This window comes from Phocoena sinus, chromosome 11, assembly GCF_008692025.1.
Source record: "Phocoena sinus isolate mPhoSin1 chromosome 11, mPhoSin1.pri, whole genome shotgun sequence".
NCBI classification, from domain to species: domain Eukaryota; kingdom Metazoa; phylum Chordata; class Mammalia; order Artiodactyla; family Phocoenidae; genus Phocoena; species Phocoena sinus.
In genome coordinates this window covers 39,102,590-39,117,590 of record NC_045773.1, presented here as the reverse complement: position 1 = coordinate 39,117,590, position 15,001 = coordinate 39,102,590, and the positions used below count along the sequence as shown (strand labels likewise).

Below are 15,001 nucleotides of genomic sequence, written 5' to 3'. Positions count from 1 at the left end.
CCTAATCTCTGACCCTGACTCTGACCCCAGCCCTAAATAAGCTCTAACCCTAATTAACGTTTGACCTCCTGTTCTAGACTTTAACCCCAGCCTGAGCCCTATATGAATCTGGACCTGACCCCTATATGAATCTGGACCTGACCTGCACCCTTCCCTGACCCTCCCACACCATCCCTATAACTCTGACCCTCCCTTCTGACCCTGACCACCCCCCATACCCACCCCACCATGGCCCAGCCATGTACCCTCTAGGCAGCTCTAGCTGTTCTGTGCCAGCTTTAGAAACTCTTGGCCCTCAGCTCATGCCCACTGTACCCACTTTTCTGCATCTTGCACCATGGCCACCGGGCTATGCGTGCCCTCCTGCAACTCCACCACACCTAACTGGGCCACCTGCAATTCCTAGAGCAAGACTAGATCTGAAACCCCACCCCACGTAGACTCTACAGTCCCAAACACATTGCCACCCAAAGTTCCTGGGTTTGGGGGGCAGGGGCTTTTAGAACTGAGACCCTGCCTCAGCCTGGCATAGCCCAGTCCCAGCCTAAACCCCATTTCACACTATTCCAGAGGTGTCCCTGAGACCCTAATGTCCACTTTTCCCATCTCACCTTGCCCAGGCTCCCAGCCACACCCAAGGCATGTGCTGCTCACTCTTCTGCCTCCTGGGCCTGCCACTGACTCAGGGCCAAACAGGTCCTGAGAGCCATAGCTGCACTGGACAGAAGCCCAAGGACCGGGGTCACATCCACTGCCAGTGCCACCCAGGCCAGGTGGCCTGCCACCTGAGGCAAAGATTAGGGAATCACAGAGAGGTCACAGCAAGGTAGAGCATTACATGGTCAGGGTATTTAGCACTGTGGTATCACAACTGGTCAAGGATCTCAGGGAAAGAATGGGGATCACAGCAGCCTCTGAGCAAGAGGTGTGAGGGAGCTGAGGGGTATGGGTGGGGTATCACCTCCTGTACACTGGCTTCCAGACCTCGAAGTCTGTTTCAAGACCTGCAGTCCTTGCTCTGCAGCCCTTGCATGAGTTCCCACCTCAGCCAGCACTCCCTAAACATCCAGCGCTTGGTCCAAGGCCCTGGCTGTACCCTCCCTGAAGGACACAGATGATCAGGCAGTCCAGCATTCCTTTCCTCCCCAACCTCTGACCTCTACCTCCAGCCTCCTGGCCCTTAACCTGGTCTGCTGTGCCTGATGGAGAACACCTTCAGCTTTGGGCAGCTCCTGGCCTACAGCATCTGGCACAGGGAGGGCACCCTGGATCTGATCCAGCAGGAGGGCAATGCCCGCTGCCCCACCTTGGGGGAGGGGCACCGCCAGCACATGGCATGCCACCAGCTCCACACTCACAGCATCTGTGGGGATGGAGGTAGGGATCCTGGATGTGAACTCCGATCCTTGACCCAACGAATTTTGACCCTAATCTCTCACTGACCCTGCCTCTGACATGACTACATGGTGTGCTAGAGGCTTCCAAGAGCCAATTGTTAAATTTTCAGGAATTCTGTGAATCAGTTGTTAAATGACAGGCAGAATGAAATCAGTCACGGTGGGGATTACTGACGCCATAGAAATTGACAAACACTAGGAATCAGTTCCTCCTGACCCCCAGGCCCCACTTGTTAAACATTTAGAAGCACACTAGTGCTCCCACCTGATCCCTGGTCAGCCCTGATGAGTATTCCTCATTCTAGAAGGAGTATCATAGCAGTGTCCTGGATGCCCACCTGCCCCTGCCCCTGACCTCAGACACACAAGCAGACATGTACCCAAGAGGAAATGCTGGATGGGCTGCACAGTTGCTTGCGTGTGAGCCATGGTGGCCACACCCCAGACCCCCTTGCATGACGCCACATCTCCCAGGCCTGGATTCCCGTGGAGCTTGCAGAGGCCTGGATTTGCTGTTGCTGGTAGGGGTGGGTCAGATGTGGAATATGTCTCTTGCAATCCCATGGCCAAGCCATGGTACACTGTGACTCCCACCATGCTCTCCTCCACAGCCCCCATGGCTCTGTACCAGTTGCTGACATTGCTCCAAGGCTGTGACTGCCATGTCCAGGCTATAGGAGGAGTTATGGGAGGTAACCAGAGCCCACTGGGAGGTAGGCAGGGTCCCAGGACAAGAGAGAACACCACAGGGTACAGGAACATAAACCAACCGAGGTCCCCGACCCCTAGGGGAATGGTCCCCGATTCCTAGGGGATCCAGTGAGGAATGCATGTCCCAGCGCTCCCATTGCCCTACACCCAGTTTACCCCTAGGAGAGAGTCCTCGCCTTGGCAAAGCCTCCCACAGTGACCCATATCTCCACCTACCACTCCAGCTTTGACTAGGAGCTGCAAAAGCTGAGGGTGACGCCTCTGGACCCTGTGGACCAGCCCCTCAATTTCAGCTGCCACACAGCTGTCCCTCTGGGTCGGCCCATCCCCCACAGCAGCTTCTCTGTCCACCACCAGGCCTCCTGGGCCGGTCCCAGGATGCTGTCTGGTCCTCCAACTGTGGCCACAGCCTGGGCTGTAAGCATGGCCTCTTGAGAAAGCAGGGCAGCTGAGGAGGCCTGGGCCTCAGCACCTGCAGGGGATAGGAACAATAGACACAGGGTTGGCTCAGGGCTTCCACTGGCAGGGTCAGTCAGACTCCTGGGTCCCCCAGATATGTAAGCAAAGGCACCTGGTCCCTTCCTCCTGCCCCAGCCTAGACCCCACCATCACCTGCGGCCCACCTACCTGCCTACTTGGCCTCACCTTGGGCTCCTGTGGCCTTCTTGAGCCAGGCCAAGCCCTTGACACAGTCTAGCTTCTGGGATAATTCTTCCAGATGTTCACACTGCCCCCTAACCCATGGCTCTCTTTCTGCTACAACCTGTCCTTTGGCCCACAGTGTCTGGGCCAATGCAGTTGTTTCCGGTCTGTGGGAGGATGGAGTATCAGCCTGGCCAGAGATGCCCTTTCTTCCCTGATTCCTCACTCAAGAAAACTCACCTCACTCCCAGAACCAGGACTCAGACAGGCCAACCCAAGACCCTCTGAATCCCTGACCCTGGGAGGCTAGCTGGAGACCTCCTTCCTACTGGCCCCAGACCCCTTGCCTGAGTCCAGCTATCCGTTCCATAAGTTGTCGTTGGGGCCCCACAGCGGGGGAAGGAGATTCCAGGAGTGTCTGGGCCTGCTGGAGCACCCCCTCCAGGCCTGCAGGTGCCCCCAGCACCCCAGCCAGGCATCCCCTGGCGTAAGGTGGCCACTTTGTGGGCCACAGTGTCCAGCTGTAGCTGGAGCAGAGCCAGGTGTTGGTCCCAGGAGGTGAAACAGGGAGGGCAGGACATGCAGTGTGGGAAGCCACCTCTGGAGCCACGGGCACATGCCTGGCACCTCAGCCCTGAGATGCCCTCTCTGCAGCAGCAGGTGCCTGTGTGTGGGTCACAGCTGGGGGAGATGGAGCCCTGAGGGTCACAGGCACAGGCTGTGGGGGAGAGAGAGGTTCAGGGTAGGGAGCAAGCAGCACTCACACTAGGCTTGCCGCCAAGAAGCCTGAGGAGGAGAATGATCCTGTGTGAGTATGAGAGCCTCACCTAAGCCACTGCTCAGAGCAGCCATGGGGGAACTTCCCCGGTGGGTAAGACTCCGCGCTCCCAATGCAGGGAGCCCGGATTCGATCCCTGGTTGGGGAACTAGATCTCGCATGCATGCCGCAACTAAGATCCCGCACCCCACAACTAAAAAGATCCCACGTGCCGCAACTAAGACTCAGCACAGCCAAAATAAATTTAAAAATATTTTTTTTAAAAAAAGAGAATAGGGGCTTCCCTGGTGGCGCAGTGGTTGAGAGTCCACCTGCCGATGCAGGGGACACGGGTTCGTGCCCCGGTCCGGGAATATCCCACATGCCGCGGAGCAGCTAGGCCTGTGAGCCATGGCCGCTGGGCCTGCACGTCCGGAGCCTGTGCTCCGCAATGGGAGAGGCCACGACAGTGAGATGCCCGCGTACAGCAAAAAAAAAAAAAGAGAGGACGGTCATGGGTACTGGCATCTACCCCAGCCAGAGAGGCCATACTGCATGGCAGCCTTTGGGCAGGAAAACAGCACAGGGCTCCAGGTGCTCTACAGCCCAGGGAGAGGTCAGTTTGGGTCAAGACTGGCAGGTGGGGTCAGGAAAGAACCACCCAATGTGTCTGCTCCGCAGGCCTACCCGACCTGGCCTTGCCAACACTCTTTCCCTACAGCTGTTTTCATGAGTATTTCTTTAAGTTTTGGAGAAAACAGCAATAAACACGTGCTCTCCCTCAGGACAACCTGGTGGCTCCCCCGCCATCCCACAGGGAGGATCCCGTCAGGACAGCCTCACCCCTGGTGGTGGATTGTGTGAATGCCCTGCTCACCTCTGCACTCCCGCTCTGGGTCACCCCAGTACCCATCCTGATACCAGGAGCACGTGCAGCCCCCAAATCCTGCCTGGCAGGGGCACTGACCCATGACCTGAAGGAAGAGTGTGTGGCCAGTCCGCAGAAACAAAGAGCCTCCTCTGGGGGAGGAAGAAGGAAAGGAGAGCTCAGAGGCAGCACACAGTCGCCTCCTCTCAGCCCTGTTCCTGCCCAGGCAGCACTCATACCTGTGCTTGGCTGAGGGCTTCTCCCCTCCTGCTTCCTCTGGTCTGACCCCCTTGGCCGGCCCCCACCTTGTCCCTACATTGCCAGCCTCGCCTCCCACAGACCGGCCCTCTGGGTTCTCAACTCCTGACCTGCTCCTCTGTGCCCTGAGTGGAGCACCCCACTGTTTCCACACGCTCACCCGCCGACTCCCACCCTCTCCTCACCAAGGACTCGAGAACACACTTCAGACCTCATCTCATTCAGTCCCTGACGTCTCTCCTCCTGGAAACACTCGCTTCCCACGGCCATCCATCTCTGCCTGCATCTCCCAATCCTCCCCCTCCGCCCGTGCCTCCTCTGCCTCCTTCCCAGCTGCACCCGGCCCCACCCGTGCCACACTCGTTCTGCTTGCCATGACCCACTCACAGTGCTTCACCTACACGCCAACACACGGTGGCACGTGGGTCGGGCCCACGTGGTCTCATGTCTGCTCATAGCTAATGTTGCACAAGAGCACACACAGCTGCTTGCAGCCACACACACTGCTGCTGGTAGTCACATTAACACTCACACTCACACCAGCCATAAATCACACCACAGGCACACACATTCACTCACACCTGGCCACTGCCACATGCTATGTGTGACAAGGGCTCATTCACTGGGTGATACACTGGCTGCAAAGTGTGTTGGGCACGGCAGCTGCAGGGCTCGCTGCCTCGGGGCCCACCCCCAGGTTCCAGAAGAGGGGGGCACAGCGGCTATAGTCCCGCCCCAGCGTGTGGGGGCAGCAGGGGCACTGCCCACTGACCTGGTTGCAGAAGCAGGCTTCAGCCCCAGACAGGCACCTCGCAGGTATGGTGCCCTGGCGGCCCCAGCCACAGCCCGGGGAGAGGAAGGGCTTGACGGGGTCTGAGGAAAGAGAACGCACCACCCACCTTGGGATACCCTCACCCATCCCACTCACACACTCATGCCGGCAGCCCCCTTGGTGCAGGGCACTGCCTTGGAAGCCAGGCCCGCAGTGGGCACAGCCAGGGCCATGGCTGTGGTGCTGACAGTGCTGGCAGTGTCCACTGTGGGGGTCACAGGCAGCTGGATCACGGGATCAATATTGTTGTTGCACTGGCAGGGCTGGCACAGACTCCTTCTGGGGTCATCTCCTGGCCAAGGGTGCCCAAAGTAGCCCAAGGAGCAGCGGTCACAGCGGGGGCCTGGAGTGGATTGGGGTATGTGTGGGTTGCCTCAGTAGTCTTCCGGTACCTTTGGGGCCTCTGGGTCCCACTTAACCAGCCAAAAGGTCTGAGGTCCAGCCAGGAGGGCAGAGGACACAATAGCTATATTATGACCCATCTTCTTGGCTTACAAGTTCCATTACTATAATTCCTCAAGAATGGGAACTTCTTGAGGAGAGGAGTGCGCCCTGCAGCTCAAACACACAGGTGACACTGGCAAAGATTTGCCTCGTGGACCTGATGGGATTGTGAACAAGTGAGCAGGGCCATGGGTTTGTCGCTGCCAACCATGCTTCACCTGCATAGCCAGATGCACAGAGACACAGGACACATCCACTGGTGCTGTCCACATGGCAGGAAGTCCCATGATAGATGCCTGAGCCAGGGTGCCCAGGACAGAGGCAGGGCCAGCACTGCTGGCCTGAGCCCAGGGTGGGGTCTCCGTAGTAGCCATCCAAGCACCTGGGGGCAGTAGCACATGGAATGGGGCCTAGCCCACTCATCACGATCCCTCCCCAAGCCTTCCAGTGGCAGCCTCACCTCTCACAGTGCTGGCCCATTGTGGCCCCATGGCAGTCCTGGCAGACTGCTGTGAGTGGATGGCACAACTCAGCAGCTCCATTGCAGGCACAGGGTTGGCAGCATGGGAAGCTCCACCAGCCATAGAGGCAGTGGTCACAGCAGCGACCAGCAAGGCCTGCCCGACAGGGGCACTGCCCGTTCACAGGGTTACAAATGGCATTAGTGGCACCCTTGGTGTGGCAGCAGCACTCTGTGGGAAATGACAGGGCAATCAAGCCCTAGAGAAAGGAGATGGCTGGTCCCAGACCCCACACCCACTGGCCCTGAGGGCTCACCACGGCAGCCAGTGGACCGGAAGCCATATGTTCCAGGCCTGCAGTGGTCACAGGTACGACCATCAATGTTAGGGTGGCAGCAGCACTGCCCACCCAGCAGGGCACACTCGGTGGTCAGTGAACCCTGGGGGTGGCACTCACATGCTGCCAGAAGGGGTAAGATCAGATGAACCTCATGGTGCCTCCTGCAACCCCTATCCTTCAGCCCCCTCAAACCAGGGCCACACACTCACCAAGTCCACCCCCCTGGAACAGGGCAGAGATGCTGCCGGCAAGGCGGACACAGGCCTCAGGCATAGTGCTGGAGAGGCTCATCCTCGCTGCCTCCATGCAGCCCGCCTTGTGGAGCTCCTGCAAGTGCCCCGTGGCCCCAGGGTCCACAGACCTCAGTCCAGGCAACCCTTTCACCTGTGGCAGGAGCACAACCTACTAGGAAGGTAAAGGGTGGAAGGCAGGGGGTAGTGAACCCAGTCCCACTCACTAACACCTACAATGGAACTTCTGTACGTTGGCCCTCACAGCCCCTTCCCACCCCTTTCCTGTTTCTCTTTTGATTCTGTTTCTCCTTCCTCTCCAATAGCCCTGACCTAGTCCAGGCAATGCCACCTCTCATTCAGAATCATTGAAGTAGCTTCCCCCTAACAATCCATCCTCCCTATGTCTCTTCCCTGCTCAAATCCCTTCCAGGGCTCCCCATTTCCCCAGGATAAGCCCTTCGCCTGGCCCACAAGTTCCTGTGAGGTCTGGCACCTGCCAGTCTCACCTTCTATCCTTGGCATGTGCTTTTCCCCTGACTGATTCCCCCTCCCTACACTCTCCACCTGTCTCAATCCTCTTGGTGCAACTCTATGTCTCCACAATCCCCTGTCCCCTGAGCCCACTGCATCCATATTGTCCTGCTAATTTGTGTCTCCACCCAGATGTGGGGTGGAATCCCTAGGATCTCACTGAGTCCAGAAGGATGGTGCCCCCTTCCCAGGTCTCTGCACCCCCTTGGTCTGCCATAGCCACAGGGTTATGGAGTAGCGTGTTCCAGGTTCAAAGTGGAAAAGTCTGGATAGAAACACAGCTCTGCAGGGACCAGGGAGAGGAGTCAGGGTGGGGTAAGGAGGTCATGATCATGTGGTCCCAGGAATGCCCCATTTCCACTGCGCAGATATGGGGTCCAACATTTCATCATACAACCAATGGAAAAAGACCAACTTCTTAAACCCTGCCCTGTTTTAAATTAGGTCCCTGCTTTGATTGTTCTATGACATGATGGTATTCCATATTGGAAGGTTTCTACTTTGTTTGGGTATTGCTTTGAATGTGTTGGCTACATAACAGGGTCTTGGTATTTTGGGGGTCATGGGGTCTAGCCTACCTGTGTATCTGGGTCAAGGCCACCTAGAACAGCTGCTCTGAGGGCAGCAGATGGGCACAGCGGGTACTGCTGGGCTGGGATTGAGCATGGACCCTGACTAATGCCTGCCACTCTTCAGATGCCTAGGGTTAGGGGTCAGTGGTCATAGAGCTGCCCCTACCCACCACCCAGCACCACCCATCCACCTGCCTGGCACCCATGCTACTGACCTGGGTCTCATAGCGTAGGACAATGTCACACTCCAGGGCAGAAGGCACTATGGGTGCCAGAAGAGAGAGGCCAGCCCCATCAACCACACGTGCAAAGTCTGAGCCAGTCCACAGTGTACAGCCAGCTCCCTGATGCAGGGGCAGGGGCTCCTTTGGGGCCTGGATGTGAGACACTGACTCCCAGGTCCAGACCACTCCAGGACCTAGGACCCTCAGGATTTAGATTCCCATTCCTCTAAGACCCCAGGGACTCATAGCCCCAGGGCTTGGGCCCATCCCGACTAAGACCTAGTGGCCTGTGACCCAACCCTGTTCCTCACACTCCTTACCTTGGGCAGCTGGTATTTGTAACAGGCTCACCTGGCAGGGTGGAGGCATATCGAGGGACACACTTTCTCTGAAGTCGGGGCCTGAGCCAACCAGGGGAGGTCCCTGGGGCTTGTGTACAGTTGGGAGGAGCAGGCTCGGGGGCTCCCTGTGGGCAAGTCAGGTGTCAGTGTCCTCCCACACTGTCCTGGGTGAGGATTTTTTTGTCCGCGCCGTGCAGTTTGTGGGATCCTACTTCCCCGAGCAGGGATCAAACCCTTGCCTGAGGCAGTGAGAGCTGGGAGTCCTAACCACAGGACTGCCAGGGAATTCCCTGTCCTGGGAATATGGACTCCATCCAAGACACCAAACTTCTGACCATGCTGATGCTGCCTCACTTGGACCTGCCTCACCTTCCTAACCCTGTCTGGCCTCTTCTTCCAACTAGCTCTCTCTGGACACTCTCTCCCTCCCCTGAGCACCAAGGTGTGAGCCTTGATTTCCTCCTGCCCCTGCCCTTCCTGGACACTCACAAGCAGCTGGGGGTCAGCAGGCTGGAGGCCCAGACCAAGCTCAGCTTCAGTAGTGGCCTGGTCGAGGCCAGCACAGAAGTACCCAGACCAGTGTTCACGGCAGTGGTGGAGACAGGTGGGGACGGCAGAGGCAGAGGCCCTACCTTGCAGAACACCTGAGCCAGCGTACGGGTGGGGACGGGACAGAGTCAACTCCCAATTCTTGTCCCTTGACCTGGACCCCCAGTGCCTGCCTTGTACCCCCAAAGTCACAGTCACAGGGCCGACAGCCTAGTGAGTCACTACTCAGACCCCAGAAGCTGGGCTATAAGAGAAAGTAGGTGGGTGGAGAAAAGACAGGAAGACCTGGGCAAGGAGAGGAGGGTCAGGAGCCTGGAAGGCCATATGCTGGGACTGCTCATTGCAGGAAGAAGCAAGGGTGAGCCCAGGGCTTTAATGCTCTTCTGCCTCTGGCTGAGAAGTGGAGAGGAGACCCTGGTGTACTCCTGCACGGCTTCATGGAGGGGAGGTAAGAGGTAAGAAAATGAGGTCACAGCCAGGGGTAAAATAAAAGTTAAACAAAGGATTTGTAATGTTCAAGGAGAGGCAAGAAGGGGATACACTGCGTGTCCCTTCAAACACTTTTGCTGTGAAACACCTTTAAATTCAGTGCATAATACTGTTGTAACTCTTTTAAATGCTTTTCTTTTTGTTCCCAAAGCTCCCACCTGAGGGCATGTGCTGGTTCAGCTAGACAAGGTGGCACTGACTCTAGTGACCAGATCAGGAAGTGGCACCAACCCACCAGCAAGGCTTAGTCTGCAGTCACACTGATTACAACCTTGTACTTGTCAGCTTCTAGGAGCTCAGCACCCAAAATCAAGGTCAAATCAGAAGGTGGGTCAAACCTCACCAGACAACGGCTGCAGTCCCATCCAGAGACAAGGCGTTTGCAGTGATAGGCACCACTGGAGAGATCACAGGCATGAGTGCCAGGGATGCAGCCCCGGGGATTGCACCTGCAGGCTAAGGCACAGGGCTGTCAGGGTGCTAATGAGTGCTACAGGGGTAGGTAGGTGCATGCGTTATTAGGGCAGTAATTGGGGGCAGAGCAAGGAGGACCTGGTGGTGGGGGTCCACTCTGAGGGTCACTCACACTGGCAGCCCTTTGACTGCGAGCTCAGGCCGTAGTGACCAGGCCAGAGGAGTCACAGCACTGGCCGCACAAGTGAACTTTGCAGCGATACTGCCCAGAGAGGAGGCCTGAGGTTTCATCTGTGTGGGCATCACACAAACCACTTTCCAGGGCACCCAAAGGGTTGCAGTCACAGGCTAGATCAGGGGTCAGAAGTGTGGACAGAGTCAGGTCAGAGGTCACCATTGAAACTGAAGGAACAGGGTCAGAATTAGGATTGGGGGTTGGAGGGCTCACGTTTGCAGGAGTGAAGGGAGCAGGGAGCCTCCCTGGGATCTCAGTGGAAGAAGGGCTGGCAGAGCTCACAGCGGCACCCAGGTGTCTTATGTTGACATGCATCACACACACCTCCACTCACATTGCTAAATGCGAGATACAGGGCCATGTCAAAGTGACAACTGCGGGCATGCCCATGACACTCACATTCTGGAGCAGAACAAGGAAGGTGGATATGGAGTGGGCTGGCCTGGCAGGCATGGGGGTGCCCAGGCTCTGCTGCCTGCCATGGGTGGTCCTGGTGCAGGTCCTGGCAGTGCTCACGGTGGGTACCAGCTCTGTGGTGGCAGCAGACACAAAGGCCACGCACCTGGCAGGGAGGAGGGCAAGACGAGTCTACCCCAGTCCCCCAGCTTGCCTTCCCACCAGCCACAGGATGCCCCTCCTACGGTACTCACCATGCCTTCCACGTTGGGTGGGACCCTGGGTGCAGGCCTGTACTCAGAGGCATGGCCATGGCACAGGCAGCTGCCTTGGACCACAAGTTCAGAGGGCATAGTAGTAGAAGGGGTGTCCCTTGAAGCCCCCCTGGGGCCTGTCACCCAGTGTGTGCAGTTTGAAGTTCGCACGGAGGTTAGTCACATGCAGGAGCTCTGGAGACAGATCGAGAGCCCTCAGGTCCACTGGTTGTTACCCCTCTATGGCTGAGATAGAGAAGGAATTGGTGGGGGTCTCTCCCCTCTCTACATCATTGCAGCCACCTCCTCCAGCACCCATGCTGTAGGACTCTCCCATCCCTGCTCCCCTGATTATACCATTTTAGGATGACCACAGCCTAATGGTGATCATCCCACCTCTGCACTGCTCCAGACCTGATATCACTCCTGAGCTGAGACCTGCATATCCCACTGCTTCCTGGACACCCCTTTCTGGTATCTCTAGATATTGGAAACCTGCTTCCCAAGGCAGTAAAGGATTCCAGTCCCCAGCCCATCATTAGAAATCAGCTTATTATCCAGCCAAACCACATAAGGTATGTTTATTTATTGACTGCCTTTCTCATTTCTATGTCAGCTCCAAGACAGATAACTTGTCTATCTGCTCACCACTGAGCAAGGCCCAGAAGATGCCTGGCACACAGTGGGGCTCCATGGGCACTTGTTAAATGTACACATGGATGGAAAGATGGGGCCATGGCTCCTCTTGCTCCTCACAGCTTAAGTCAGCTACCAAGCCGAGGCCACCTCCTGTATCTCTTTGCCAGACCTCCCCTTTCTCTTGATCAGAGGAACACACAACAGCTGCTCTAGGCCCTAGTAAGGCCGGAGGGCGGGGGTGGGGGGACGTGTATGTGCACGCATGCTCAGGGTAAGTAGTTGGTAATAATCGATGTCAAGGTGGGTGAAGAACGTAGAATGTAGAAAAAAAGCTACTTTGGGGTTTGTCCTCCTGCTCTGGTACTCTCCTGGCCTGGCTCTGGGCTGCCCTGCTGGGTTATGATTATGTCTCTCTAGTCCTTTAACAAGACTTCTGTTTTACTAGGAAGAGGTCACACCCAGAGACGCCCTGGCGCCACCTGGAGGCAGCTTCAGGAACGCAGGGTACCAATCAAGGCCAGGGTGATGAATCAAAGTGGGGAGGGCAGACACGGGGCCGTGATGGGGAACAGTGGCAGTGGCTCACAAAGGGGAGAGTTATGAGGTACAGTGTGATAGGAACAGAGGTGGGGGACAAAGATTGGGCTGGCATGGCCAGCAGTGATGACCACAATGGGGCCTCACAAAGGAATTCAGCGATGGGGCAGAGATAAGGGACAGAGATGAAAACTGCTACCCAGGCCAGTCCCTATGCACTGGGCACAGGTATGGGGAACATGGGACAGGAATGGGGAGCCGTAACAGGGACCATAATGCAGCAGAGCTGGGAAACAATCCTTGGGGGACTGGGCTGGCTTGCCCGCCACCCTGCCCTGCGGTGCGCATAGCCAGGTAGGACCTCACTTCCCACCGGGGGTATCTGGTTTTCCCAAAAAAGGAGTACAGGACTGGCTGTGGGGATAATTACCCTGAACCTTGGTATTATTTGGGTTCTCCACCAGAATGGCTGGATCCAGAACTTTGAAATTACCTAAGAAGCAAGCCTGAGCTTCTGGCTTCATCCCAGGGCCTAACCCCCCTTCCTCTGGGCCTGACCTCTCCCTCAGTGGAAGTCTCGACGTCTTAAGTAATGCTGCTCACAGATGAGGTCACTGACTCTGTGGCCAGGGGCAAGAGGAATCCCAGGAAAGAGGCCTAAGCAGTTGTGGGCAAAGTAGCGGTACACATGCCAGAAGTGGCCATGGTCCACTGAGCGCTCAAGGAGCAGAGCCAGAATGTCTGGGGATAGGAGGGGGTCCTTGGGTCACCAGGGGCAAACATCACCGGTGGCCATCAGGTCAGGAGGCAGAGAATAAGCTTTCAGTCTCGGGCAGTGGGTCACCTTGAAAGTCATAATGAGGTGGGTAAAGTAAAAGGCATCTTCTAGGTCCAGCTGGTGACATTCTCAACACCTGTAACCACAAGGGCTGGTCAGTGGCCAGGCCTTGACCCTGATCCCAGCCCTGCACACATGGGTACACAAGGACCCTCACCACCCTCTGCTCGCCACCAGGACCACTCTGGGAGATCACGTTCTCAATGCCATGGCTTTTCCAGTCCCGAGAGTCACAAAAGAAGCAATTCTCAGCATCCTGGAGGGATGCCCAATGAGACTGACTAGGTAGGAGGTGCCTGGTTGGCCACAACCCCCTCCAAAATTTCACAGCACAGGCCTCTCCCTCTGGCCCTTGTCAATGACCTGAACTCCCACAGGTGCTGAACCTGCCCAAGATGCCATCTCCAGAGCCCGTACCCTCCTCCCTACCTGTAGGTTACTGACAATGCAGTAGAGTTCAGGGCCATGGAGGCCACAGGTGGATGAGGATCGAAGGTCCTGGCCACAGCCAATAATCAGGTTGCTGGTAGGTGGGTAGCAGCCTGAGCAGCCGGGTGGAGGAAGTTTGTCTGGCACGTCCCGGGCAGCTGCTCTGGGAGCCTGGACTGGGAGGGGCAGGGTCTGAGTATAGAGATCCTAGGGGTACGCCCCCCACCTCACCCCATCCCACAGGGAGGCCCGATGATTTCCTCTCCCCCTCCAGATGGCTCTCAGGTAGAGACCACCTCTCACCCATTGGTAGCAGCAGAGCTGAAAGGAGGGGCTAGCCCGGCTGGGGGTCCTGGACTGTTGGAGCTAGAATCAGGCCAGAGAGAGAGAATACAGAGTGTGCCCCTAGCTGGGCTGCCCTTAAGGATCTGAGTGTTGCCCTCAGGTCCTTCCCCATACTCACATGGTAGATGAGTTCAAGGATGCCAGAGGCAAGGAGCATGCATGGTTGTGGAATCATGGTGCAGCTGGGAGAAGGGGGGGGGGTGTCCCCAGAGCCTGGGAAACCAAGAGAGGCCGTGCCCAGGGAAAGGATATTAATAGCAGTCACCAGATGCAGAAGAAAGGTGGGGAGGGGGCACCAAGAAGCAGAGCTTCTTTACAGGTCCGCCATCCAACGCAGCTGCTGCTGGTGCAGCCAGGGTTCAGACTAACCCTCAGACAGAAAAGATCCAATTCTCATTCAAATGAGGCTTCCACCCCTAGCTCTGAAAGGCTGTTCATCTCCAGGAGCCTCTGGGGAATGTATCCCCCTCCCCGACAGCCCCAGCCACTGCCTTTCAGGCTGGGCAGACAGTGATGGATTGGCAGATGGGCAGGGAGCTAGTTTTGTTCAGGGCTCAGGGCTCTGTCCCCTCTCCAAAGCAGGAAGGACCAATAATGTCTGAACATACAGGCCCCTGTTGGAAGACATGCTGAGGCTGGACCTGGGAATAGAGCACTTGGAACCCAGGCAGAAAGCACTGAGAGGCAGTGTGGAAACTCTCCATGCTCAGAGACTGCAGCACTCCACCCATCCAATATAATTCCTTGGTCAGTGAGGGGACTCTGTGGCCCTACAACCCAGAGCTACCCTGGCCCCTGACTGAAGCCCCAACCCCTTGCCACCAACTGGGGAAGTCGACAATAGTCCCTCTCCTGAAAGAAGCAGAGAAAAGAGTAGGCAGAAGTACTTCAGCCGATTTAGGCCCCGCCCTGCCCCAGACAAGCCCACACAAAGCTCCAAGGTTTCAGCCAGAGTAAACTGGAAGACAAGGCCAGGCTGTCTGCACCTCCCCTTCCCTGGCCTAAAAACCTGCAGGCTGCAAGTTTCCCCACAGAGCCACCTATTGTCCTCCACCAAGGGAGCATCCAGATTATCAAACCAGGGCAGCCCCAAGGGGAGGTGTCCCACCTTAGAGTGGCTCTGCCCCTGCCCTCAGAGGCCTGGAGGCTGCCCTTCACTCACATCCATGACCTTCCCTGGGCTACCAGGACCCTCTCTGGCATTCCTGTTCCTGGGGCTACCTTTTCTAAACACCCAAGCTGGCCTACCAGCAGTCACATATACA

The 15,001-nt window shown here is 56.9% G+C and overlaps 1 protein-coding gene across 2 annotated transcripts; it reads right to left on the bottom strand.

The window, feature by feature from the left end:
• Positions 1-252: 252 nt before the first annotated feature.
• On the bottom strand, positions 253-14,890 carry LOC116761807 (laminin subunit beta-1-like). Of its 2 annotated transcripts, XM_032648066.1 has the most exons (12): positions 12,969-14,890; positions 10,949-11,194; positions 9,993-10,860; positions 8,262-8,736; positions 7,635-7,757; positions 6,920-7,094; positions 6,687-6,830; positions 6,370-6,601; positions 6,128-6,291; positions 5,562-5,808; positions 2,325-2,580; positions 253-785 (listed from the first exon to the last, which is right to left on the bottom strand). In XM_032648066.1, the coding sequence occupies exons 5-11, from the start codon at positions 7,689-7,691 to the stop codon at positions 2,574-2,576; spliced, it is 1,026 nt and encodes a 341-aa protein (XP_032503957.1). In that variant the 5' UTR covers positions 7,692-7,757; positions 8,262-8,736; positions 9,993-10,860; positions 10,949-11,194; positions 12,969-14,890; the 3' UTR covers positions 253-785; positions 2,325-2,573. The 2 variants fall into 2 exon arrangements, with proteins under 2 accessions (XP_032503957.1, XP_032503958.1); XM_032648067.1 differs by lacking the exons at positions 7,635-7,757; positions 8,262-8,736; positions 9,993-10,860; positions 10,949-11,194; positions 12,969-14,890 and having other exon boundaries at positions 6,920-7,205.
• Positions 14,891-15,001: the final 111 nt, after the last annotated feature.

Coding starts and splice junctions, on each gene's coding strand:
- LOC116761807 (XM_032648066.1), bottom strand. CDS start 7,691: ATGGCAGACCAAGGGGGTGCAGAGACCTGGGAAGGGGGCACCATCCTT. Junction 6,602..6,686: donor CCGGTCCACTGGCTGCCGTG/GTGAGCCCTCAG, acceptor CATTTCCCACAG/AGTGCTGCTGCCACACCAAG. Junction 5,809..6,127: donor CTGTGCATCTGGCTATGCAG/GTGAAGCATGGT, acceptor AATCCACTCCAG/GCCCCCGCTGTGACCGCTGC.